At 39.8% G+C, this 25,276-nt stretch overlaps 1 protein-coding gene across 1 annotated transcript; it reads right to left on the bottom strand.

Moving 5' to 3' along the window:
* Positions 1-2,884: 2,884 nt before the first annotated feature.
* On the bottom strand, positions 2,885-24,231 carry LOC144043915 (heparan sulfate glucosamine 3-O-sulfotransferase 6-like). The gene is made up of 2 exons (XM_077558015.1): positions 23,595-24,231; positions 2,885-5,056 (listed from the first exon to the last, which is right to left on the bottom strand). Exons 1-2 carry the CDS (start codon positions 24,038-24,040, stop codon positions 4,438-4,440), a joined length of 1,065 nt encoding a protein of 354 aa, XP_077414141.1. The 5' UTR covers positions 24,041-24,231; the 3' UTR covers positions 2,885-4,437.
* Between the last annotated feature and the right edge of the window lie 1,045 nt (positions 24,232-25,276).

The following is a 25,276-nucleotide window of genomic DNA, read 5'->3' as shown; positions in this document are numbered from 1 at the left end:
TCCGCGAGGCCCGAAAACCACAAAGAAGAGAGAAAAGTCCTCTGCGTTTCTTCCCTCAATTCAAGGAGACTGCGGTACAGGATGGAAAATGAATCCCACAAGCGTCTTCATTTGTGGCTCCTCGAAACAGAAACCACTTTTTCTTTTTTCGTAACTTTCTAATCGTATTTTTTTGTCTGCTTTGAAGAACTCAACCGTTTTCCAACCAAGTGTTTCCTCCTCTCCATTTTTCTCAAAGAGGAGTCATGACACAAAATCCCTCATCACGCCTGATCTCAAATAGCCACAGAGGCCCAATTTTCACTCATGCAAATAAATCCACAATGGGAGGAATTGGTGGTATGCATTGCCAAGAAAACGTGGAAGCTGCATTCCATCTGAAAAAGTTCAACAAATTATCCTCTCCCAATGAAAAGGGAGCTTTATGAGACTGTACAGTAACTTACTTTTCCCTTGTCAAAATGGCATAAAATGTATACATTTTTTGATAGACCCGTAAAGTGAATTCAGACATTTTTATTTCTCAAGACATGGTAAATGTTTGAAAATAATTGCTTTCTCTCTCTCTTTTTTTTTTTAAAGCCAAACTTAACAGCCAGCATTTGGACAGGAGGCTTTGCACTAATGTGAGTGCTTTGTTGCCATGAATGCACACACATCACGGAGAGGAGGCGAATGGTGGTGGGGAAAGGGGATTTAAAAAAATTATTTATTTAAAATACCTACTTTTTAAATAGGAAGTCAAGTCAAAAATGTTCTCTACAACAGCCTAATATGTTCTGTGTGGCCCCACTAGTCTTAACACAGCAACCTGATTAATATTATTATTATGGGAAATTAATTAAGCAGGACAATCCACCCGTTTTTCTCAGAGAGCGACCATTTTGCCACTTGCTGTCGACTGAAAATGACATCACGGTACCATATACAACGGCTCAGATTGCGAACGTCACATGATCAAAACCAAAAAACAGGGGAGCCTTATTTGTTCATTATCTGAGCCCTTGGGCACTGTGATGTCATTTTCAGTTGCCAGCAAGTGGCAAAATGGCCGCCCCATGAGACGAATAAAAACACTGGGATTTTCCTGCTTAATTCAGATTCCACAAACAAAATATTAATCAGATTGTTGCACAAAACATATATTGTAAAGAAATTTTTCGACTTGAGCCGTTTATTCATTCAACTTCGGCAAATTCCCTCTTTTTGGTGATGTGTCAAATTTAGAAGACATTTATTTTCAATATACGGGGACTTTAAATAATGAAGAAAATGTTATTAACATTTAAACATTTAAATAATTGTTTAAAAAATGTCCCCCACCCCAAAAAAAATTACTTTAAAAAAATCAATAACAAAATTAAATTGATATTGAATATTGATAATGCTATGTATGTTACATATCTCATACACAAAGAAATAGACGGAAAGACATAGTGATTATTAAATTATAAACTTCCTCACATGGATTTTTAAAAAAATATGTTTTAGACTCACCGAAGTATGCATAATTTCAAATATGCAATGATTTAGTGTTTCATATGCATGTACTGTATAATTAGCTATTGCAATTTTCATATAAAAAGTAAAGGCCTTTTTAACTTTTCCAGATGTAAAATCCATTGCTCAGTTTCATCTCTTTTGAAAACATCTAAAGCACTAAATACAAAATCAAATCGAATATTGCACTTTGATGACTGCATTATTAAATATGACTAAATCTGGCGCTTGCATCAGATTCATTCAGCGACCACATGGGAAGTGATGCAAGCACACTCAAGAGGACATGTTGTTGTTTTTGTGTGTTTGCACCTAAAAACGTGTCTTGGGACAACACACCCACGTTAGACCGCCATCCTCATTGCTCCAGCTGCTCTCGCAGGTCACCGCAATTGCATTTCTCACATCATTACCAGGCTTTTGTGACAACCACAAATCACGTCGAAAGTCATGTGACTTTAATGAGACGCGATTGATACTAACATATTTCACAGATGGCATTGCGTTTTCGTCTCGTGCCTGCCGCAGGCCGGTATACAGTGGGAGGCATTATCAGCCGGCTTGGCAATAGTCTGCCTTGGCACGGACCACGCGGGGCCCGACCGACCGCTTATGAATTTTGGTCAGGGCTCACTAAAAGACTGATGCCAGACTCATAAAACAGAGGGCGAATGTGACAGAAATGCCGGCTGCAATTAGAGAGGGCGTGTAGAGCCCGAGGACGACGGCCAAAGTGTTTGGGCGTGTTTGCGTGCAAAGTTGAGACAATACGCACACATTGAGCATGCATCACATCAGACGAGCATTCACACTCACGTTCACGCCTACTGTCACTAAGCGGGAAAAAAAAAATCAGAAAGTGCCTCAGACAATTGAAATCGATTTGATTACGGCTGATTCTCAAAAAACAAGAGGGTAGATGTTCTCAAATTTACAATTTTTAATGAATGCTTCCTTGGGACCCCCAAAAGGCTTAATACACAAATTTTTCTGATCACAACTTTTTGGTTTGTACCGCCATATGTTTTGTTCTTCTTCTTAGTTGCTTTGTTGGTTTTGTTGCTTTGCTACAGGATAGTAGCGTGCCATGAAACTCTGTTGCTAATTCGGAGCCCCATCTTCGTAATTAAAGGCCTCGGATCGTACATGTGGCTTGACTGTATGGAAGTGTCACCAAAGACATAAAGTGCACGAGTCACGCAGGCCAAGAGATTGCGATGCAGGCCGAGTGGTTTCAATTCAAATACGGCTTGAAACGTTCTAGTGAGACTTTTCTGTGAGGCCGAGCCAACTTGACTGAAATGAACCAGGGACGCTGGCAGTCATGTAAGATAGAACTTTACTTTACAACACAGAGAATGACAAGTGGAATAATGAGTTTAGAATGAAACACAGTTGGCACCCTGTAACATAAAACATATTTCCTTCTGAAACAGTAAATGTCGTGAAAATAGGAACAATCCAGTTAGGTTAATACTGCATACAAAAATGAAATAGTGGTTCATCATTACAGAGTAAGGCATTTTTTTCCCACGTCTTGGTGTGTAATAAATACATAAAAATCTTTCACTTGTCTTTAATTCAACACAAATTATAAATATCAGCTTATTTATTTTGTTTAAAAAAAACACAAAGCAAGTCAAAAATATACTTAGAGGCAATGTTTTCCCTTTGGTTCAACTCGTCTTCAGTATGATGCCAACAAACAAGCAAATGTTTGATAAAGTAAGCTAGCGACGTAGCGTTGGCAGTTTTTGCACGACAGCAAAGCAGTCACATGTCACGATGGTTGTTACGACTCTGGTCGTAAATTGTCTTTTTTTTTTGTCTGCTCAAAGGTCCATGCAGGCATTTGCTATTGTTTTGGGTTGATTGTTGGACGGATATCGGCTCTGCTGATTGGTGGCACAAAGCAGATTTGTGATGACAGGACTGATGAAAGCGAAACCCCATGTCGCTCTCTCCTTCCAACCAGCCACACGACTTATTTCTAAACCAAGCGCTTGCAATATCAAGTAGGGGTGATTGTCTATCACTAAAGAAGGTAAGACCATTGTATTTTCATTTTGTTATTTGTTAGACTATATTTTATTTCATCTTCCAAGTGGAAATTTCTGTTGTTGTTGACGTTGTTTTGGCCTTTCTGGTAATTATAAATCAATTGTAAAACAACTAATATTGTAAATAAATAACGTCTGTCCCGCTAAGTTGAAAGGGAAGTTTGCAGTTTAAAAACAAACAAAACTTTTTTCCCATATTTGTTAAACCTGTCTCATGTATAACTTGACGCTAGTGCATAAAAAAATAAATTAATTAAGTTAAAACAATTTCAAATGATCTGCGAAAAAAAGTCATCCCTCTAGTACCGTCTTGTACCTCTAATTTAGGGGCCTTGCTGAAACTGTTCCACCTCTGGTATATATATATATAAAAAATCCCATCCCTTGTTTGCCAACGACTGTGCATACGACTAGTACAGAAGAGCAAATGGACAACAAACAAAAACCGCGGAATTAGCAACATTTCTGCTCCACATTAAGTTTCTCACATCTTTTTTTAGTTTTAATTGATTGAAAATTTCAAGCAATAAAACTTCAAACTGATGACATTTAGTGTTATCGTAGCATGCTCTTAGAAATAAGTCTTGCTACCAACGTAGCAGCAGTGGCTAACATAAGCGCTAATGCTAGCTTAGTACTGCTAGCACTGCTACTTTGTTGAAGCTGCACTTTCATAATGTTGTGCCATTATGAATGGCCATATTGTAAGACTCATGTGGCTGCTTGGGACATGAGGGAAATGGGGATCATGTTCTGGACACCCCGGAGTGGGGCAGTCCTGAACGAGGTTCACTCAGAGGATGTTGGATCCTCACATCCGGTTCCTGAGACAAAGTCAGAGTCAGGCTTTTTTGTTCGGGCTATATAGATTCCCCTGTTAGTCCCATCCAAAGTCTTGCCCACTCATCTGGTAGAAGTGTCGGTTATAAGGTCTGTAGAAGTCTCTGAGTTTCTGCAGGACGCCGGTGGGAATCTGAGGATGCGGTCTTCCCTTTGACTTCCCTAAACAGCGAGGCCTGCTGCTCCCCTCGGGTTTCTTCAAGCAGGGAAAACCTTTGGTCTGATTGAAGTAAAAGTGTTTCTCGGAAACAACCCTCTTCAGGCCCAGGAAGTCCTGAACCCGACCCATCTCCCCAGCGGGATCGGACACTAACCGCTCGCCGCAAACAAAAAGAAATTGTGACAGGGGGAAGTGCTGAAGCCAGTTCTCCAGATGTTTGGCGTACAGGCCGATGCGAACGGCACTCCATGATGTGTCAATCAGTCCTGTCGAGGCGTTCCTCAGGGCCAGACTCTGGAATGAAGGAAGACCCGGGTTCTTGGAAAGAGTTTGCGTGTAGTCAGAGACAGCTCGGGTCACTGGATCCCGGACCACCACGATGAGCTTGGTTTGGCAGTTCAAAGTGCAGATGCGGCTCGGAGCCTCCTTTGTGACAAAGTAGCTGGGGGTCTTCTCCATGGTGATCTGACCATCTAGCGTCCGAGGCATTAAGTTCCTGAAACAAAACAATCAGCGTTACAGACATTTTAATATATATATATTTTTAAATATTATAAATGAAGGTATTCAATCTTTTAAATGGTCAATACTTTGAAAGTGCTATGGAAGATGGTCTAAGTCCAGCGGTGGGTCAACTTGAAAATGTTATTGTACAAACTCCAACACTTTTGCATTGAGGCATCGCACCCCAAAGGCTTTCCCAATGTTATCAAGACATTCCCACTTCTCCATCCACCAAGTGGTAACAAACTTAAAAATGTTAGGGTACAAGCACTTTTGTATCCATGAGCAATTCGGGGAATTTCACACCCACACTTTTCCCACTGTTATCAATATCAATCTCCCCTTTTTGAGTGGTTGGCAATTCAAAAACGTTGTGCTACTCCCTCCATCTCAACCCACGACCACTCTCAAATTCAGATTGTTTTGTCCACATCAGGTCTTGAACCTACTCTGATTAACAAAACGTAGTCCTGAGAGACAGAGAAAGTGTCTTCCCAACAAAGCAATTTGAAACCACCCTTTTAGTCCTGTCTAAGAAATGTGGTGCGACACCAACCAACTACATGCACCAACCACAGGCTTCATACCAAAAGAAAAAGTACAGTACTCTCTCTTAATGTTTAATGTATACCGCTTGTCCCATTTAGGGTTGCGGCGGTGATGGGGAGGGACGGGGTAGAGTAGATGGAGCCTATTCCGACTGACCCAGCAAAAGGAAGACTAGACTCTCAAGCACTGGTCGCTAGTCAATCACAATTTGGGATCGATCCAGTGCCAGCCACTTGAAAGTCAACTATGTACTTACTAACGGCCCACACTCGTCTTACTGCTTTGAATGTAAGTACGCTTATTTAATTAAAATTCTGGGGGAAAATCTTATTCTTCTCTTCTAACAGTTTTCTTCCCTTAACTTTCTCTATTGACACTACCTTTAGTAAGGCGTATGTGCTGCAAAAAGTAAAACAATAAAAATAAAAAATACGCCACCCAAAAATGCTGCAGTCTCATGAGATTTGTTATATAGTCTACAGTCATGTTCCAATGAACATACTCACTGATCAAAAGTCAAGTTTTTGTCCAACTGGAAAGGTGAATGTTCCTGAAAACTTGAATGGTGCAACTTATCGGCCAGATAACATTCAAAAGTGGTCGCCAGAAACTGGAACCCATCCTGCTCTACCCTCATGAAAGTCAGTGTACCATCAACAGGCCAGAAATAATCATTTGCATGGATTCATTATACAACTTTTCAACTGAAATAGCTATAAGAAAGGTGGTTGTCAACTGGGACCCATATTTTTGTATTGTCACTGCTACTTTGTTGAAGCTGGACCACTATGCATTTTCATAATATTAGGCCATGACTTTTATATAACTTAACAACATTTTTTTAAAAATCCTCTGAAAATATGTACATTAGATTTTAATTAAACATATAACGGTAAAGTCACAATATACGGTAAATAAATGCAATTTGTATGAAAAAAACATGAATATTCAGCAATTAAATAAAAACCATTAAGTCGTGTGCCGGTACCGTCATAGACCAAAGTCCACCTATAATTTTTTACTACTTACAGTATCCCACCCATAGTGAATCCGCGGTCCACTTTTGGGTCCCGTCCCACCATGCATGAATGAAGATCAACAGAATTCCTTTTCCTAGTCATGTTGAATGTTAGCAGGCCACTTTTTGCTTGGCGGAGTTCATAAGGCTCAATTTTTACTGTCCCATTGGCCAATGACAAAAAAAGGAACACTTGTTACTAGGCAGAGTTCATTAGGCCCAATCATAACAGCTGATTCTGAGTTAAGGGGAAAATGGCCAATTTGTTGCTGGGCAGAATTTGTGGAGCGCAAAAAATTGTGCTCAAACAGCCAATGTAAAAAATTGCCCACTTGTTGCTAGGCAGAGTTCATACGACTCATTCATAATCATAACTACTCCATAGGCCAATAAAAAAATATACAACTTGTTGCTGGGAGGAGTTCATAGGGCTAAATCAAAACTGCCCCATAAGTCAAGGGGCTGCAGTTACTTTAAAGGGACAAAATCTCTTGACCCCAAGTCCACTAGGAGGCAGCATAAACAAGCATGAAAATAATGTGGACATTCTCGTCGCAAAGTATCACACTTCAAATTTTTATTACAGGCTCAAACCAAAATGACAGACACAAGTTGATTGCCGTCTAGCCCCATGGAAACGTATATGTTTAGCAAATGTCTCAGCCGCTGCCTATAGCGCTGCGATAAAAATGTTTAAGTGGGAAAATGGCTGATTGGTAGTCATGGTTATGATAATAACAGGAACCAACAACAAGCAGTGTTCTGCAGTCAAAACATGCCACTTGTCAGTCAAGGACCACAGCTTGAACATTCTCATTCTTGGTGGTAAAGTCTGAGTTTATTAATTTATTCATGTGATTGGACTTTTTTTCTTTTTCAAACCCCCTCCGTCTTTTTTTTTTTAAGTTGGTCTTTGGTGTCTACTCTAGCTTGCGGCAAACTTTGCCTGGGCGGGTGGAACACACACGCTTCATTAAAGCACACCACTTCAAAAAAGGGGGAACATCAAGCGATAACCTAAACACGTCGCTACACATGGAAGCACCCCAAAATTTGCTCTGATTAAAGCTGCATGGACTCCTGCTCTGGTGGTTCTCACTACCAAGGCACACCAGGACCCTCCCCTCCCCCTGCAGCCCCTGATGAGTCCAAACCACAAAGACTCATGAAGCACTTAACGACAATTTCCTACAGATTCCCAGCCTCTCCTCTGTTCTCCTGCAGGAGCAAGAAAGGAGGCACTTTTCATCAACCCCCAAACTCTCTCTAGCCCAAAAGTGTGCTGAAAGCCCCACCGCCACCGGCATGGCCAACTGCTGAGCTGAGCTCATCCTTTTGAACACATGGGGCGCAATGATAAAAGATGCATGTGTTGGCTGCTTCTGTGAGCTTATCAACAATAACGTAGTCAGTGAGTTCAAGTTTAAAATGATCAAAGTTGCTTCTTCACAGACATTGCGTGTCACAACCCGGACGCCATGGCTCTCGCGCAGACGTGTTTGATTTTAGCCGGCCCTGCGAAATTGTTGGCTGCTTGTTTATGACGTGTAATGTGGTTTTCCCCCCGATAATCGGAGATTCATTGATGTGTCTGTGCTTGACATAGACAGACCGTGTGGATTTCAGACGCAAATTGTTTTTGAATGAATGCTCTGCGCTTCGTTTTCTCAACACGTCCTCTGGAGTTGTGCTGGCAAATTTCAGCTTTCATGTGGCTTGCGTTAAAAAAATTGAATAAAGAAGAAGCTGCTGTATAAAAAGAGCGTGACGTAATTGTTTTATAATCGGCATTTGGCTTGAAGTGTCCATAGCAAGACGTCGTTCACAAGTAGTGATTATGGATGGAGGTTCAAGGGAAGTGTATTTACATTTCCAATGTCTTTCTGGAAGAATAATGCTTATTCACAGAGACATTGAAAATGGTATCATTTGCATACAACTATATCGCTCTGTAGCACCCAGACCAAGTACTATATGTAAACAATTGTTTGAAATGATAGAGGATTCAGCACAGAGCCTTGAGGGGCTCCGCACCAGGTATGAACTTGGAACATTTGTATCATAATTCCTGTTCCCATCCGCAGAAATTACAAGGCATCAATTACAGACAAGGTGTTTATTGACGACAAAGTGAACTTACCGGTAATGCTTTTTTAAAATAATATTTGCAAAAATTGTGAGGTTACTATTATTATTACAATACATATAAAACGTTTGTTTACAAAGCCCTGCTCGCAGTTTTTTTTTGTAATATAAAAACATGAAACCAAGATAAATCCTATAACTTTGTCTACCATTAATGTGACCTATAACCTGGACTATAATTTATTTATTTAAACAGGGAATTTTTTTTGTTTTTATTTGTTAAAAATAAACAGCGGAGATCATGTGTGCAAGTATGCACACCCTCATGACTGGGATGTGGCTGTGTTCAGAATAAACCAAAAGGATGTTAATTAAGCAACCAGTCCACATGTGTTTTGTGGACTTGGAGAAGGCGTTCGACCGAGTCCCTCGGGGAGTCCTGTGGGGGGTGCTTCGGGAGTACGGGGTACCGAATCCCCAGATATGGGCTGTTCGGTCCCTGTACGATGTCAGAATTTGGTCCGCATTGCCGGGAGTAAGTCAAATTTGTTTCCAGTGATGGTTGGACTTCACCAAGGTTGCCCTTTGTCCCCGATTCTGTTCATAACTTTTATGGACAGAATTTCTAGGCGCAGCCGAGGCGTTGAGGGGGTCCGGTTTGGTGGCCTCAACATTGCATCTCTGCTTTTTGTAGATGATGTGGTGCTGTTGGCTTCTTCAAGCCGCGACCTCCAACTCTCACTGGAGCGGTTCGCAGCCGAGTGTGAAGCGGTTGGGTTGAGGATTTCATAAAAAAAATAACATTTAAACAGGGTTGTGTAGAATGTTTATATTTACTTTACTTATTTAAAAAAAAAAGTAGTTTAAAATAAAACAGAAGGAATGTTAGAGTTGAAAACACAGAAAAGAGGCCAAGATAGGCAAACTGGTTCTCTAGCAGTTCTCTAGCAGAACATAGAAACAGATCCAAACAACACTGTAGCATGTGTAAGGGGGTGACGGAACAATAATTACAGTCACCACCCAAGGAAAAACTGTTAGGGGTAAGGAGGAGACTTTATTTTATAATCATAATATTGAATAAGAACCACAAAAAAATGCAGACACCACTGAGACGAAAAACACTAATTACATTTACCAAACATAAGGATTTATTTGTTTTAAGTGGATGATGCAACGAGTTATTAATGGAGTTGTGGCGTCTATTAGGGAGGAGGCCACATTGTTTCAGGAAGTACCGTAATTCTCGCATGTAAACATTATGAGACATGTTAGCTAAGTACAGTGGCGCCATGAGATACAAGTTGATTCATTCTGTGACTTGATTGTAAGTAAAAAAAACGTCTTAAATATTTTTTTTCCATCCACCTGGAAATTATCTCTCCATAGTATTAAGTTCATAAAAACATGTAATTAATTAATCATGATGATCAAACGGTTTAATCTGGTGTGTAACACTTAAGTCAAAGCCAAACAAAATCGTCTGAACCTCGGCTCATATCTCACAAAACTCGCAAATTGGGTCACTTGTGTCTCAAGGCACCACGGTACAAGCAAAACTAGTAGATTAAACACAGTCGTGATTTCAAGTGGGATATACTGATGGAATCTGGATGAATGATTCAAGAAGGAAATTTTAAAAATCATTCTTAAGTAGTCACACATTGATCTAAAGTTGACTTAAAGTAATACGAATCCCAAACTACTCCAGTGGTCTCTGTGATAAAAGACCATTAATTGATTATTATCTAAGTATAGGAGCTGCAAATGTCCCATTGCCGCCTGTCTGTCCCCACTTTATCTTTGTCTAATCAATATGTCTGTCTCGATATGACAGATTGTTGCCAGTGTGTGTGTGTGCGTGTGTAAAGATGTAGATGAGAACCAAGAGTAGGCGTCTCCTACTCCTCTCTGTGAGATTTGTCCTTCACTGAAGTGTCACTTGTGCATTTGACCATAAATTGTTCATCCGTTGTCCTCATGACTAATGAATGCTGTCGGCCTCATGTCAATGTGTCTCAATATTATTGCTCAATCAATAAGAGACATTTTGTCGACATGAATTTGCTCCTGTGTGAGAAACGTGATTCATTTGTTGTGCATGTTGTCATGCATGTAAATCTACGTCTATGTGTCACTTTTTCAATAGTGTTGCTGTTCATATCAGGGGTGTGCAAAATAGTGAGCCCAGCGAGAATCTACGTGATCATAATTCCTGAAATACTTGTTGTGGTAATGTAGTTGTTTATTTTATAAAGATTTTTTTTAAATTAAAATTGATTTATTCATTTATAGCTGATTGGTTAATTGATATTGTGAATAATAAAATATTAGTAAAATAAATAATTTCACAAATATATAATACATGTCATATTTTTGTATTATTATCATTATTATTATTATTTAAAATGACAGGGGATTAAATACAGAGCCTCTGCACCATATATGCCAATGAATACAAGTGAATACAATTTAATTAATTTAATGTCATGCTATGATAACATTTTTGAAAATGAGAATTAATTAATATTTTATTTTTCTGCATGCTGTTCATATTGTGACTTTAAAAAAGGTTATCTAAATTTAATCAGAGCCATCTGTTCGTTTTAAAGTTAAAAAAAAATGTTCATATTACGCATCGTCAATATTCTAAGAGAACAGTACCTGTCAAAAGAAATGAGAGTACATAGTATCTGGTACTGCAACTAACGTACATCCTTGAATGAAATGGTCTTCCCTATAGATGTGATGCTTTAATAAATTGTCCACTTAAAAAAAAGAAAAAAGCCTCTAACTGCACTGCATTGCTGATAGGAACCAAAAACAAGACTTAAAGGATACACAATTCAAATCAGCTCATGAATTTGACAGTTGAGTAACTAAACAGCCAAGGTCACTATTTGTGGAAAAGCAGTTATTAAGTTAGTTTAAAAAAACAACACCACTTATATATCATTAAAAGTGACTCTTACAGTAAGTGTTGGAACTTCCACCCTTGAGTCATTTATTCTGTTACAATTACACACACACAACTAATTGACTGTAGAATTTACAAGAAATAACTGGCAAAAAAGTCGCCAGCTAATTCTTGTAAAATATCATTTAATTACTGTGAAAATATATTACAGTATATTACTGTATTTTACTGTATATAAATTAGTTACTTACTGTATTTACTTTTACAGCAATTCACTGTAATGTAGTTTACAACTGTTTCTTGTATTCTGTTTCTAATTTACAGGAACTTACTGGCAACTTGTATTTTCCTGTATAGTTAAATAATACAGTATGCCGCTTATTCCTCAAAAGCTGGAGCCAAAAGCTGGAGCCAATTGCATCTGGCTTCAGGTAGTAGGCGGGATACACCCTGAACTGGTTGCCAACCAATCGCAGGGCACACAAAGACGAACAGCCATCCACACTCACAATCACACCTAGGGACAATTTAGAGTGTTCACTTAACCTCCTATGTATATCTTCAGAATGTGGGAGGAGACTGGAGCACGCGGAGAAAACCCACGCAGGCACGGGGAGAACATGCAAACTCCACCCTGGACGGCCGAAGCCCGGATTCAATCTCACACCCTCAGCACTGGGAGGCGGACATGCCAACCAGTCATCCGCCGTGCCACTCTTGTTGTAAAATCAACCCTCATTCTGCAGCCGAGTGCATAAATGGATGTTAGCTGTAGGCCTAAGGCCTGTTTGACGGAGAAATGCGATGTGAAGACGATGCAGACTGCCCACGCACTAAAATATTACTCACCAATTGTGTTGGTGACAATACAGGGCCCGCTATTTGCTTCTTCTCCTATAGAGATACCCGCCAAAACCCGGACAATCTTTACAGTATTTACCTGTAATCCACGTCAGTTGTTGTAAAATGTAACGAATTATACAGCAAATTACTGTATTTTGTTTTACCCATAATGCATTTCTGTATACAGTTAACTCATTCACTGCCATTGACGGCTATGGGGGTCGTGGGGGGAGCAGGGGCTGTGGACCGGTGGGGTGCCTGGCGGGCCTGCAGTGCCCCGTCCTGCTGCGTTGGGGTGGGGGGCGCTCCTGGCTCCTGGGTTTGCTTTCCGGCCGGTGGCCCCTGCGGGGCCCGGGGGTTGTCCTTTGGCGCTGCCGCGGCCTGGGGGACCCTGAGGTGTTGCGCTTGCTCTGTCCTGGCAGGTGTCGACGGCTCCCCTCTTTGGTGGAGATTTTCATGCATGCCAGATCCACCACACCAACATCTATCGAAACTCAGACACAATCTGCTTCTTCCTCTGGTCGTTGAATCGATGGAGGCTGGTGTCTGTGGATCTCACTCTGCTTCGTCTGTCCTTCCTTCCTTTCCTCAGTCTCTCCTTTGGACTCATGAGGTCTCCCTAATTTGTTGGAAATTAAATGTTTCTGGGGTTGGTGAAAGACTCTGGTTGGTAACCCGGTGGGTAGTAGGTAATGTCTGGTCGGTGCTGGATTTCACTTTCCTTTCTTTGATTCTTCCTCGGGTCTCCTGACAACCTCACGACTCTAGCTGGATTCTGAAGTATTCGGTTTAGGTGAACGGTATGGGATTTTTAATAGGTTTTAGGTGAACTAATGAATACACACTCACACGCACGCACGCACGCACACACGCACATACAAAATAAAAATTAATCAAAAAAAAAAAAAAAAAACATAAAAAAAAAGAGAGCAATGATGATGACATGTTAAATCGGTAAAATTACCGAATGAACAATACTGAGCTCTCCAGGGAAAAAAAGAAAAAAAAAGCATATGCTGTAGTTTGTACTGAATGAATGCATTCATTTTATTCAGCTAAAAATGTGTTTAAAAATAAATAAATTAAAATATATATATATATATATATATATATATATATATATATATATATATATATAATATTTATATTAATAATTCCACATTAACAGTATACAGTGAATACAGGAATATTTTTTCCTGAATAGATACATTAGAATTAACCAATTTTGGTTCAGTATAGCAAAAATCTGCTAACAAATATTACAGAACTCTTTAAAACGTACATGTAACTCAAACTGTCTGTGGCCCCTTTACTGTATGTTTCTGATTTTAATCTGCAGTTGTTCTACTTTCATGCTCATGATCTTTCTTGCCTTTCTATTGTGCTACCGTAACCCCAGTGACCGATCAATAAAGTCTTATCATCCAAAACGGACACAAGGAAGTCCTAGTGTAAAGGTAATTTATAACTAACAAATCACTCAAGTAGAGCTAAATGAGGGCTCACTATTTGGCAAACAGGAGGTGACGCTCCCTTCGTACCCAGTTTATGACATCCTCACGTAGTGTAATAATTAGTGTATAAATAATTCATAAGCGAGCATTTTAAAGTGGTATCACATGTACTACAGTACATACAGTGAACTTGAGGCGAAAGGAGCTTGCAGTCGTTTGAATGTGCAGAGCCAGTAAATCAGCGACGGAAAACACTGCCGACTTGCCACATTAGTCTGGAACTCCCTGCTGTGGAGAGGATGTAGTGCTTTTCCACCCTCCAGTGATACCACGCTGATTAAACTACTGATACTCCAAGACAGTCTGGATCTCTCGATTAAATGCAGACCCCGCAAACGTGGATGTGGCTAAGAGACTTCCTGCCCGAAAAACATTATGGTTTCCCCCAAGTCCGTCCCCCTGTTGCGCCAGAACAAAAGGCATTCCGTGCAGGAAGTTGAGCTGAAAAATATTGTCAAAATGCAATTATAATTTCATTTCCTTAAAAGAAAAACACATTGACGATACAGTGGGATTTGATGTCAAATGGGCAATTTGGATTTATAGTAAGCCTTCTGCTTTTGCCAGACATCTATTCATTAACCCATTCACTGCCATTGACGGCTATAGATGTCAAAAATTCATTTGAACTATTTCTATTAGTTTAACATTTTTTTCCCACTTTTGTTAACAAGAAAATGAAAACCTAGATTTTTTTTTCTACAATTAGAACAGATATAAAAATTGTGATTAATCATGAGTTAACTAATGAAGTCATGTGATTAATTACAATTAAAAATGTTAATCGCCTGTCGCCTCTAATTTTTAAAAATCTTTTTTTTTTATAATGAATTTATGGCAGTGAATGAGTTAAGATAGGGTGGAAAATAAGAACGGCAAAGAGCAGAGTAAGAACTTTTAATGGTGAAAGGGAATTCCTGGCTGCGTATATGATCGATTCAAATCTTGAGTACGTTGTTCATTGAGTGACACAAATGGGCTTCAACTGACAATAATACTCAAAACAATATTGCCTCAAGAGCTCGTGTCAGCCAGGTGGTGGATTTATACTGAGTGTGAGTTGACACCCTCTTCCATAGGCAGACTGGGGAAGTGGTGGGTGGGTGAGTGCCACATGAGAAGCCACATGACAAGTCCAATCTCACTTGCCACCTACAGATTCTAAACATACTGTGTACTCCGTTTTTTAAAAAAAAATTTTACTCCCTGTGGGATAGCAATGCCGTAATAGAGTTACGGGAACTTGTCTCAGCAGGAGGCGAACGGCCATACTTCCGTAAGGATGTAATAATATTTTATATGCCTGCTTATGAGTTTTAGCAGGATATGGAAAAGACTGTGGATGTGAGTGAAGTCATTGTTAATTATTAATCATGATTGTTTATATGAAATAGTTCAATAACATTATTGATGTTTTCTAATATTTACAGTGGTCTACTATTTTTAAATCTCTTTACTTTAATAAATTGTCAACATTGTTCATCTGATTCCCTTCTGTCATATGAATTGAAGGCAGACATAAGCATGTCGTAACAAGTAGTAACATCACAAAATGTCATGGAGTCAATTAAATGCATCCCCCAGAGATAAGTGGCATTCCACAAGGATCTTTCTTCTGACATCTGTTATTTAAAAAAACAAACATACTGTATTTGTTAGTAAGTGATTTATCTTTCACCCAAATTATGGACTGTGTGCCACCCTTTCCTTAAGTTAAGACTGAGATGCAGAATGGGTTCAGGTCTAGGTTTTTGGGGACCACTTTTAATTGACATGGAGTAAAAAAAAAAAAGCATACACGCTCTACAAGCAGAGGGGTAGATACTTTATTCTTGTGAATGAATAAAGAATCTATCAGATTTTTAAAAAATGTACATGACTGTTGACTTCCAGTAATGAATTGCTTCCATCCTGTTTCTTTCCCTGACTAGCTGATGATTCCAAACCAGGGCGCATGACACAGCTCAACTTTTTTTTTTTAAATCAGCCTTTTAAGCATCACAAAAAGTTCCAACTCAAGCCAAAACTTTTCCAACGTTAAAAACATGACAGGTCTGTTACACCAATCAGTTCACTAATGGCCCCGCGGCTGGCACTCAGTGAGGTGTCCAACAATTTCACCCTGACTTCAGAACTTATCCACACTTGTGCTGCCCCCCCCCCCCCTTTGCCATTCTAGTTGTTAGAATTTAACACTGTTGTAAAAAAAACCTTGCTAAGATTTCAAAAGGCTAGCGATGGATGCAAAAGTATTATAATTCTTGTGAATACATGACAGAATATTGTAGTAATTATAATCAAACTACTGTAAATTAATTTTAGATGTGTGTGTGTGTGTGTGTGTGTGTGTGTGTGTGTGTGTGTGTGTAGAGAGAAGCAGTGGGCGAGCATTTGATTTTTAAAATAAAAAGATGGGCCAGGTTATTCGTAGATGAGGTTTAATGTGTATGTAAAATATGTATAATAGTTTATCCATCTATTATCTGCACCGCTTCTCCCCAAGAGGGATGCGGGCATGCTGGAGCCTATCCCAGTATTTGAAATAATTAATCAATTACTTAAATAATTTATGGATTGATTAAAAATAATATTAAATGTGTATTTCAAACTGATTATTTTACAAAACTTTTTATTTGAATGTATTTTATTTATTTTTTAGAGCAAAAATAAATCAACAAATAAAAGCATTTTAATTTCCCTAATTTTAAGGGGGGAACGTCTTCAATGAATACAACAAATATTACAGGACGGTTGATTGAATAATATAATGGTGACTTGACTTTATTAGTTCATTTTCTTCCATGACCAAGCTCAAAACCCAAAACACTCAAATCATATTTCTCCATTTAAATGAATGCAAATATCATTAATACGCTCTAGCCCCAAAAATGTTTTGTAGTGTTTTTAATACGAAAAATACGAAACATAATTAAATAGAAAATAATTCAACAGATTGTACATCATGATTTCATGTTTTAATTCAATTGATCAACTTCTGAATTGCACTCCTTGGCCAACAGGGGGCCCTATAATACATACGGGCATACCTTCTTTATTTTTTTCTCAAAACAAAACAAAATAAAATACATACGGGCATACTATATGTAACGAGAATAATAAAACAAGAAAGGCTGCTTGTTGTTTTTTTTTACTGAGGATAAAGAATACATGCCTGTGAGTATTGTTGTATGCTCTGTCTGCATGTGTTTCAACCCTTCCTGTTTAAATAGAAGATGTTTGAAGGTTTAGAACCACCACAACATCGATTCTAGTTTTGTTAGCCTGTCCATGGCATTTTGCTTTAAGTTAGTTAAATACACAACGTGTGATACTCTTCTCTTTGTTTGATGTTTAGTTTTACAGTAAACTTAAACTGCAAGTGGCAATAAACAGCTTAGATGAAAAAAAATGATTTTAGAGGACAAAGCATTCATAAGATCCAATTAATTTCATTTAAAAAAAAATATAAATTAAAGTGACACACATTATTCCTGAGAGCAGAATCAATCTCTATGCAGATTTGAATAAATCTCTCTGGAGACATTTGTCATTTTCATCAGGACTGACATTGCTGCTTGCCCTTAAAGGACTTCCACTGTGTTTTTAATAGCACTGCCATCGCAACGTGACCTCTGTTGTCTAGACTGGAGGTCGCACAATTGACGAGCTTTCAAAAACATCAATGAGGGAGTAAAATATTATGGAGATTGCATTTCTGGTATTTATAATTCTGCATATTTTGCTTCAACCAGGACTTATAATGTTTATTTTTCTATGTGTTTAGTCCACACCTCATAATGCCTTTTTTTAGAAGACTGCACCAAAAGCTGTTTTTACCATATGATCATAAAACTAAAATTTGGGGCAGTTATTTTGAACAAGGTGGACTGGTAATGAGCCACATGCTGCTTCACCAGGTCTGAACACATTCTTATCTGATGGAGCAGACTGCCGGAGTTGTTTTAGTCACTCTCACTCCACACAAATAGCCATTAGAGTCCCTGCATTATTAAAAAATAATTGACAGGTGCATAAAGTGAGGCACGAAAATTTGTTAAAAACAAAACAAAACAAAAAAACTCTCAGTTGTTGTGGGCGTGTCCATTGAACACCTGAAATAACATGACGGTCAAAAATGGATGCTGCTTCTTCTGACATCTTTCTTATGCACCCAACATGTTCAAGCCGTGAAAATATATCGTTTATAGCCTCCGTTGGCTGGAATATATCCCACCGGGTCGTCATGGGGCTTTTCCACACTACAACAACAACGAGCCACCCCAGCACCTGTCCAAATTGGATTGTTTCCTTACGCTCCTTACACAGTGAGAAATTCACTGTGATGTGCACACGCACGGCCGACAACGAGGCACTCTAAATCCACCACACGTCAACGCGAAGCTCTGGTCCACATGCGGGCCTTGTTTTCCCCTCACTTTTCCGCCTTTCTGTCCATGACATGCCTGCACTCACAGCTGATAATGAGGCACTCTAAAGCAACCATGCCAGCAAACTAACGGAAGGGAAGATGTATTTACAGGTTGGAGGACAAGCTAGCTAGGTAACTGCAGGTTGATATTGCGCCAGATAACCTCTAATATGAACAAAGGTGCTCAGGTGTTCTTATATAGTGGGGAACAACCAACTCATTTTAGCCACACACAACAAAAAATCTGGAAAAATGAAATGGTGAAAAACAGTTTAATGCTATATCTTCACAGGGCTGGACTAGCCATCTATAATTTGGGCAGATGCCCGGTGGGCCGGACTCTTTTGGGGGCGATGTAGTGCTTTTTAATTATTATTTTCCTACATTTTACCCCAAGAGATGGACACGTAATTTTGAGGGACCAGTCCGTTAATCAATTTCAAATATACAGTAAATAGTAAACTGAAACATCATCGATAAATATCAGTAGCAGAACTACATGTTAGGCAAGTGTCCGGTCCTAAGTCAAAATGGCAGGGCCAATTTTTATTGGTGCCAGTCCAGCCCTGTATCTCCACAATTCAGTGTTTTCAGCAGTTAACATCAAACAGGTATTTAGAAACAAATCACTGTATTTACTTTCCAGGGCCGTTAACCTAAATGACATTCATGACAAAGTGAAATATTCATAAAATGTCATTTACCCACAAAATAAGTGGATGAGTGAGTTTTTACCAAATAATGGCGTTAAACCAAGAGGCAATCAGAGTCTTTGTGCCATGGAAAGTTGAAGATCATTTCACAAAATCACATAAAAGTCAATATAAAAGAAAGACATCTGAACAATATTTTCCATTGTGTCTGTCAAGTGTTTCCAGTACGTTGACGGCCTGTTGACAACATGCCTCTCTCATCCATCCACTTTAATTCAATCACATCCACGTATGTACAAAGATAAACCAAGACAGACGTCCGAATGAAAAAAACACATGGATGAAAGGATTGTTCGGCCTTGGCGGAGGTCTGCGGTCTATACTGAGGGTCATTCTAGTATAAATCAATGTTTATTGTTTACTATGGTTGCAGTCTGCAGTGCCGTCCAACTGCGTGCATCATACGGAGAGCTGTCTCGAATATTTTGACCTGCTCATGTAGCCAAATACGGTAAACGAAAGATTAGACGCATGTCTCAGTAGGATACAGTGCAACGAGCACTTTGCTACCATTTTCTTGAATCATGTCTACACGCAACAAAAATATAAACGCAACACTTTTATTTTTGCTCTCATTTTCAACTCAAAGATCTAAAACTTCTTCCAAATACACAATATCACCGTTTCTCAAATATTAAAGTTAAAGTTAAAGTACCACTGATTGTCAGTTCACAAACCAGTATAATTCCGTGATAGTGAGCACTTCTCCTTTGCCGAGATAATCCATCACACCTCACAGCTCGTGTCTTTGTAAATCTACACAAATGTATTTTTTTTTTACGTGCTGCGAGAATATTTTGGTTAAGCTCTTTTTACATGTCTGTAATATTATTTCTTTATTTCTCAATATCCATTTGGTTCACTTTGACATTGTGAAGGAAGAACATTTTCTACAAATCTTGTACCACTAGTGTCATTAGGTTGTGCAGGTGTACCTAATATTGTGGCTGGCCAGTGTGTGTTTTTCTGGAAATATGATCATCAGATGACGCGGAGAGCTTCAACAAGATGAAAGGTCAAAAGTTTCAGTGATGTTTTTCAGGGCCTGTCAAACACACCGGCCTGGAATAAATCAGGTGTGTGTGTGTGTGTGTGTGTGTGCTTCCAGATGTGACACTGAAACGGCTGTTTGAGAAGACGACTCGCTTGTTCCGCCCGAATGAGTTCAATCCGCATCTCACTACACACACACGCACGCACAAGAGAGCTACGGTTCATGACTTCCGGCGACTTCTCCTCGGATCGCTGCAGATGACAGCAAACAGTCCCCCCCCCCCCCCCCCCCGCCTCGAATTTTGAGAGTCGGTGACAACAAACGAGTCATCTTTCAGTGACCTCACTGGGGATCACGTTGCCAGTGTCTCTTTTTGTGGCGTTAATCCCCCAACTCTCCACCACCTTCAAACTCAAATCACAACACTAGACAAGTCTGAAAAGTGAACGTCGCGTCGTACAATAAGCAACTCGTTCGCAGGTGATGTGTACCTTGAGCCACGACCCAAAAGAAGCAAAAATGGATTGAAGTCCTTCAAACAGAGGATGCTTGCCAATGAGAAAAGGTAGATAAAAGAATGTGAGAAACAGGTTGCGAATGTGTAAGTGTGGTAAGCAAAATTATGTGACGCATGTGTGTGTGTAGGATTAGCAGCATGCTAAAATTATCAACAGTCAAAGTGTTTCCATGTGTGGTGAAATTGCTGAAGGGATGAAAAAAAAAAAAGGAAAAAAAAGAATTGCACCTCATTTCTTCGACACCTCGTCTTATCTTAAAGTGTTTAGCATGCACTTTTCTGCACGCTATCAAAGGTCATTATTGTGTTTCTTGCAGGTCCCTAACCGTATTTCTCACACTTTAGGATTGGATTGAGACCTTCTCCAGAAGCTGCTACATCTGGACCTAATCACAACCTCCACTGCTGCTGAATCTCTACGGAGGGCTTTGCAGAAGCAAGAGCAGCCTCTACTGCACCAACTTGTAATTACATTAAACAGCTACCCATGCATTTTCTATAGCACTAAACTTGTCCTCCTTACGGTTACAGGTGAGCTGGAAATGATCCCAAATGATTTTAGGCAAGATGTGCATGCACCCTGGACAGGTTGCCAGGGCACATAAAGACAATTAAGAAACCCTCAGGGCCCCATTTTTATGCCCAGGGCAAGTCTAGCGCAAAGTGCTGTCTAACTGTGCGCATGGGTGGAGTTTTCATTCGTTTGGTATTTTTACAACGCCTTCTTAAAATAAGTCATTTTTTCAGATTTTTCAGGTAGCACGAAATATTGAACCATTTGCATCATGAGATGATTTAGGCAAATGATATAGAAATGTTTTTAACATGATAATGACAATAATTTGTTCAATAAATTCACCGCACACACATCCGCGGAGCTCAAAATCTGTCTGCCTGTGCTTTGATCAAATCCACTAAAATCACGTTACAGATCTGCGCCACGAGTTAGACCTGGTTTTAGCAAGTCTAAAATGCAGTCTACTTCTTGTCACCAAATTGCCAGATGCGCCGGGGGAGTTAAATAGAATACGTCGCAGCGAGGCATAGTGCGGTCTACCAAATTGACAAACATGCTAAACTAGACTTGTACCGGCATGAAAATGAAGATGTGGCCATTTTTATGATTGGCGCGTGGGTGTCTGTTTACCAAAATAGGGCCCTTACAATCACATTAGGGACACTTTAGAGTCTTCAATGAACTTAACAGGCATGTTTGGGTGATTTGGAAGGAAGATGGCAGATGCAGGACTAGTCACATATTGTTACTCAGGCGGACTCCTCACATATTTAAAATGGCTACTTTTCACACAACAGGCAAGATTTGTCAAGTCATGCAGTTCAAGTCCAAGTCAAGTCAAATTTGATAGGAGTTTTAGCAAAAACGGTCACAAGTCTTAAATTGGAGACTTACTGTAAGTCCGATTCCAGTCAAGTCATGTGACTCAAGTCTCTCAGGAAAAACATGCAACCTCCACATAAACCCCCAAAATGTGAACTGTGGGGCTGAGGTAAGCACTTTGACACTGCGCAACCCCAAAATTATTGGGACAACAGGCCATTAAACATACAAAAATAAAAATAAAAGACATCATGGTGTTGGTCCCTCTTTGCAGTCTTTTGGGAAGACTTTCTGCAAGATTTTGGAATGATTCATAACCTGCTCAATGTAGGGCACTGCTCATACAAAAGTCACCCTAAGATGCCTTTTAGGACCATGTCCAAGCTGGTAAAGAAAAAAGAAAGGCCTTCCCCCAAAAGTGTTTCCACAAAGTTGAAAGCAACATTGTCCAGAACCGATACTCATCAGTCAAAGTCTAGTGTTAATTGCATTCATGTCTACAGTGTGTCAGACGTGCAGGATGTCCTGATGTGTGTGATGTGTACAAATGGTGTTTGGATGACAACTATAGATGACGGTGTCAAAAATGATGAAGTGCTCCCTGGAGGGAATTACCATCTTTGGGAGGAGAATATTGACGGCTGATGACGATGTGCGACTTGATCAGTCTTGTATTGACAGGAAATGTCAGTGTCATCATATCCTGAGATGGCACGCAACGGTTTGCTGTGAGAATTTTCAACTACTAGACCCAAAACTCTGTGTCCTTATTTTTTTTATTTATTCATACTTTTCTTTAATTGTAACAAAGAAGATTTTAGATGATATTATGATAATTCTATCCATATTGTTTGCAATTTGCTGCATATTAAGACTCAAATAATGTGGATCTGGGGATTCAGTAAATTCATTCTGCTGTTATTAAATGTCAGATTCAGCATATCTGAATTCCTAATCAATACAAACTCATTTGCAGGCTGTTTTAGACAGTAGGCCTACACTTGGGCCGCTTAAATAGGTACACACACAATCTGACCATTACTTTTCTATAGCACTTGTCCTCATTAGTTTCATGGGTGGGCTGGACTTGAGAAGTGAGATAACCCCACCATGATTTTTTTTTTTAAAGCCTGTACAAAGATAATAATGCTTAGTTTTGACTGGCAATTTATTAAGATGCTTTTTATGCTGATTGTGGTAGTAGGAAGGGGAGCGTCAGAAATAAGTAAGTCCTTTATATCAGGCTAGCATCTTTATTTAGCGCTTTAAAACAGCCTTATTAGAGTACAAATTTAAGAAACTTGTGCATGTTCCTGAGCTTTAAAAAAAACAAAAAACAGCACATTTGAAGGCACTAATACAAGGTAAGTTGTGCATCACACTGCGATGTGTTTCGAATCATTTTTGCAGTCAATTAATTTTATATAGTATGTCCTGATATCATATAAAAGTTTGTGTACGCACAAATGTTCACAACATGTAAATCCTTTAATGAGCATGCATAACAATCAAAACGGTGCATTAAACACAACATCAGACTGTGCCAAGGTGTACCTAATGATTTGAACAGTGATAGGACTACTTGTAGTTGTAAAAAAGAAGTGCAACATACCTGTACCACTCGAGTCCCTTGTCGTAGAACCTGTCAAAGAAGTGAGGTTCGGCTCCTACGGCTCTGACGTCCGGGTGGATCCGGAGGAACTCCAGCAAGGCGCGGGTCCCACCCTTCTTCACGCCGATGATGATGGCCTGCGGGAACCGTTTTTTGCCAAAAGTGTTGGACACGGGCATATTGTTGTTTTTGCTGCTGCTGTCCTGCAGAAGGCTGCGGGGCTGCACAGCCTGCGCGTCGGCCGGGGAAACGCTTCCGTTGTTCCCCGGCGGAGGTCCGAGCCGCTCCAGCAGGCTGCGACGGTCATCGTCCACGTATAAAGTCCTCGGAGCCGAGTGGCAGATTCCCGTGAGGCAGTAGAAGAAGTAGGTGAAGATCAGCAGCATGGTGAGGAAGGACAGCGCCTTGGCCGAGTTGAACCTGACTCTGTATGCACTACATCCCATGAGTGGACCTCCTGCGCGGTGCCGAAGGGCCACGGCTTTGACAGCATGCTTCTTTTTAGCCTCCTAACATCAGTCGCGTGTGCACTTTGAGCGCTAACCTGTTGCGTCAAGAGGAGGCGAGGAGCAGCTTGCACAAATACGCAAAACAAACAATACATTTGTCAAACACGAGCCTCATTTTTGACCCTCTTTGGTCAATTTAGAGCAGTTATTAAAGGTGCACTTGCAGGCTGCTGTGTGTTTGCACTTCGCTCCACTCGTCCCTCATTCAAGATTTTCTCTCTCTCGCTCTCTCTCTCTCTCTCTCAACCTCCCCCTTTTTTAAGTCAGTCTCCACCCTACACACCATGATAAAATACCCCCTGAGGTGGCAGCAACAGTATGAGTATGCAGTGCACTCTGTACTTCTGTTTAAAAAAAAAAAGGAAAGAAAAGAAACTCCTTTACTTGAAAATCTGGATGCTATCAAAATAATGTAAGATACAATATTCCCATAGTCTTCCTGACGTCGTGAATGTTAAATGACAAAAAAAATGCTATGTTATTCATGTGAGAAAAACTAAATGACCTGGATTGGCTGGCAACCAGTTCAGGATGTACCCCGCCTACTGGCCGAAACCAGCTGCGATAGACTCCGGCACCCCCGCGACCCTTGTGAGGAATAAGCGGTTAAGAAAATGGATGGATGGATGGATGGGAAAAACTAAATGAAAGCACAATAAAAGGGAGCAGAACTACTCACGCTCTGACGATGGAAGTGGGAGAGACTGAAGGTGGGTCCATTTCATAAATTGCAACTTTTTTTTTTTTAACATTCTTAGCTGAAATTAACCACAGCAGTGTTTATAAAAAAAATTTTTTTTAAAAGTTAGTGTGTGTTAATCCTTTAGTCAAGTTGCAACATTATAACATTATCCTAACTGGGATTCAAGTGTAAAGAAGACTGTAATAAAACTAAAAGTACAACTAATAACTACTGGTTAGCACCATAGATAATGGACACTAGATGGCTCGCCTGCGCAATGAGCCATTGGGAAGACACATAACCAACAGGGCAGCCATCTTCTTGGGACAGGGCTGCTCGATCACTCATAACATTACAGTCAATGGAGCACGGACTTTAAAATAACTTTAGATTGCTCAACTCTCCCAAATTCTCAACAGATTTTCACTTTTGTTGTTAGATATGACACAAGAGATGACACCAACAACTATGCCGCAATCCAGCCTGAATCA

This window comes from Vanacampus margaritifer, chromosome 2, assembly GCF_051991255.1.
Source record: "Vanacampus margaritifer isolate UIUO_Vmar chromosome 2, RoL_Vmar_1.0, whole genome shotgun sequence".
In the NCBI taxonomy this organism is placed as follows: Eukaryota; Metazoa; Chordata; class Actinopteri; order Syngnathiformes; family Syngnathidae; genus Vanacampus; species Vanacampus margaritifer.
Note: the sequence above shows the minus strand (reverse complement) of the source record. Positions and strands in the feature narration are given on the sequence as shown.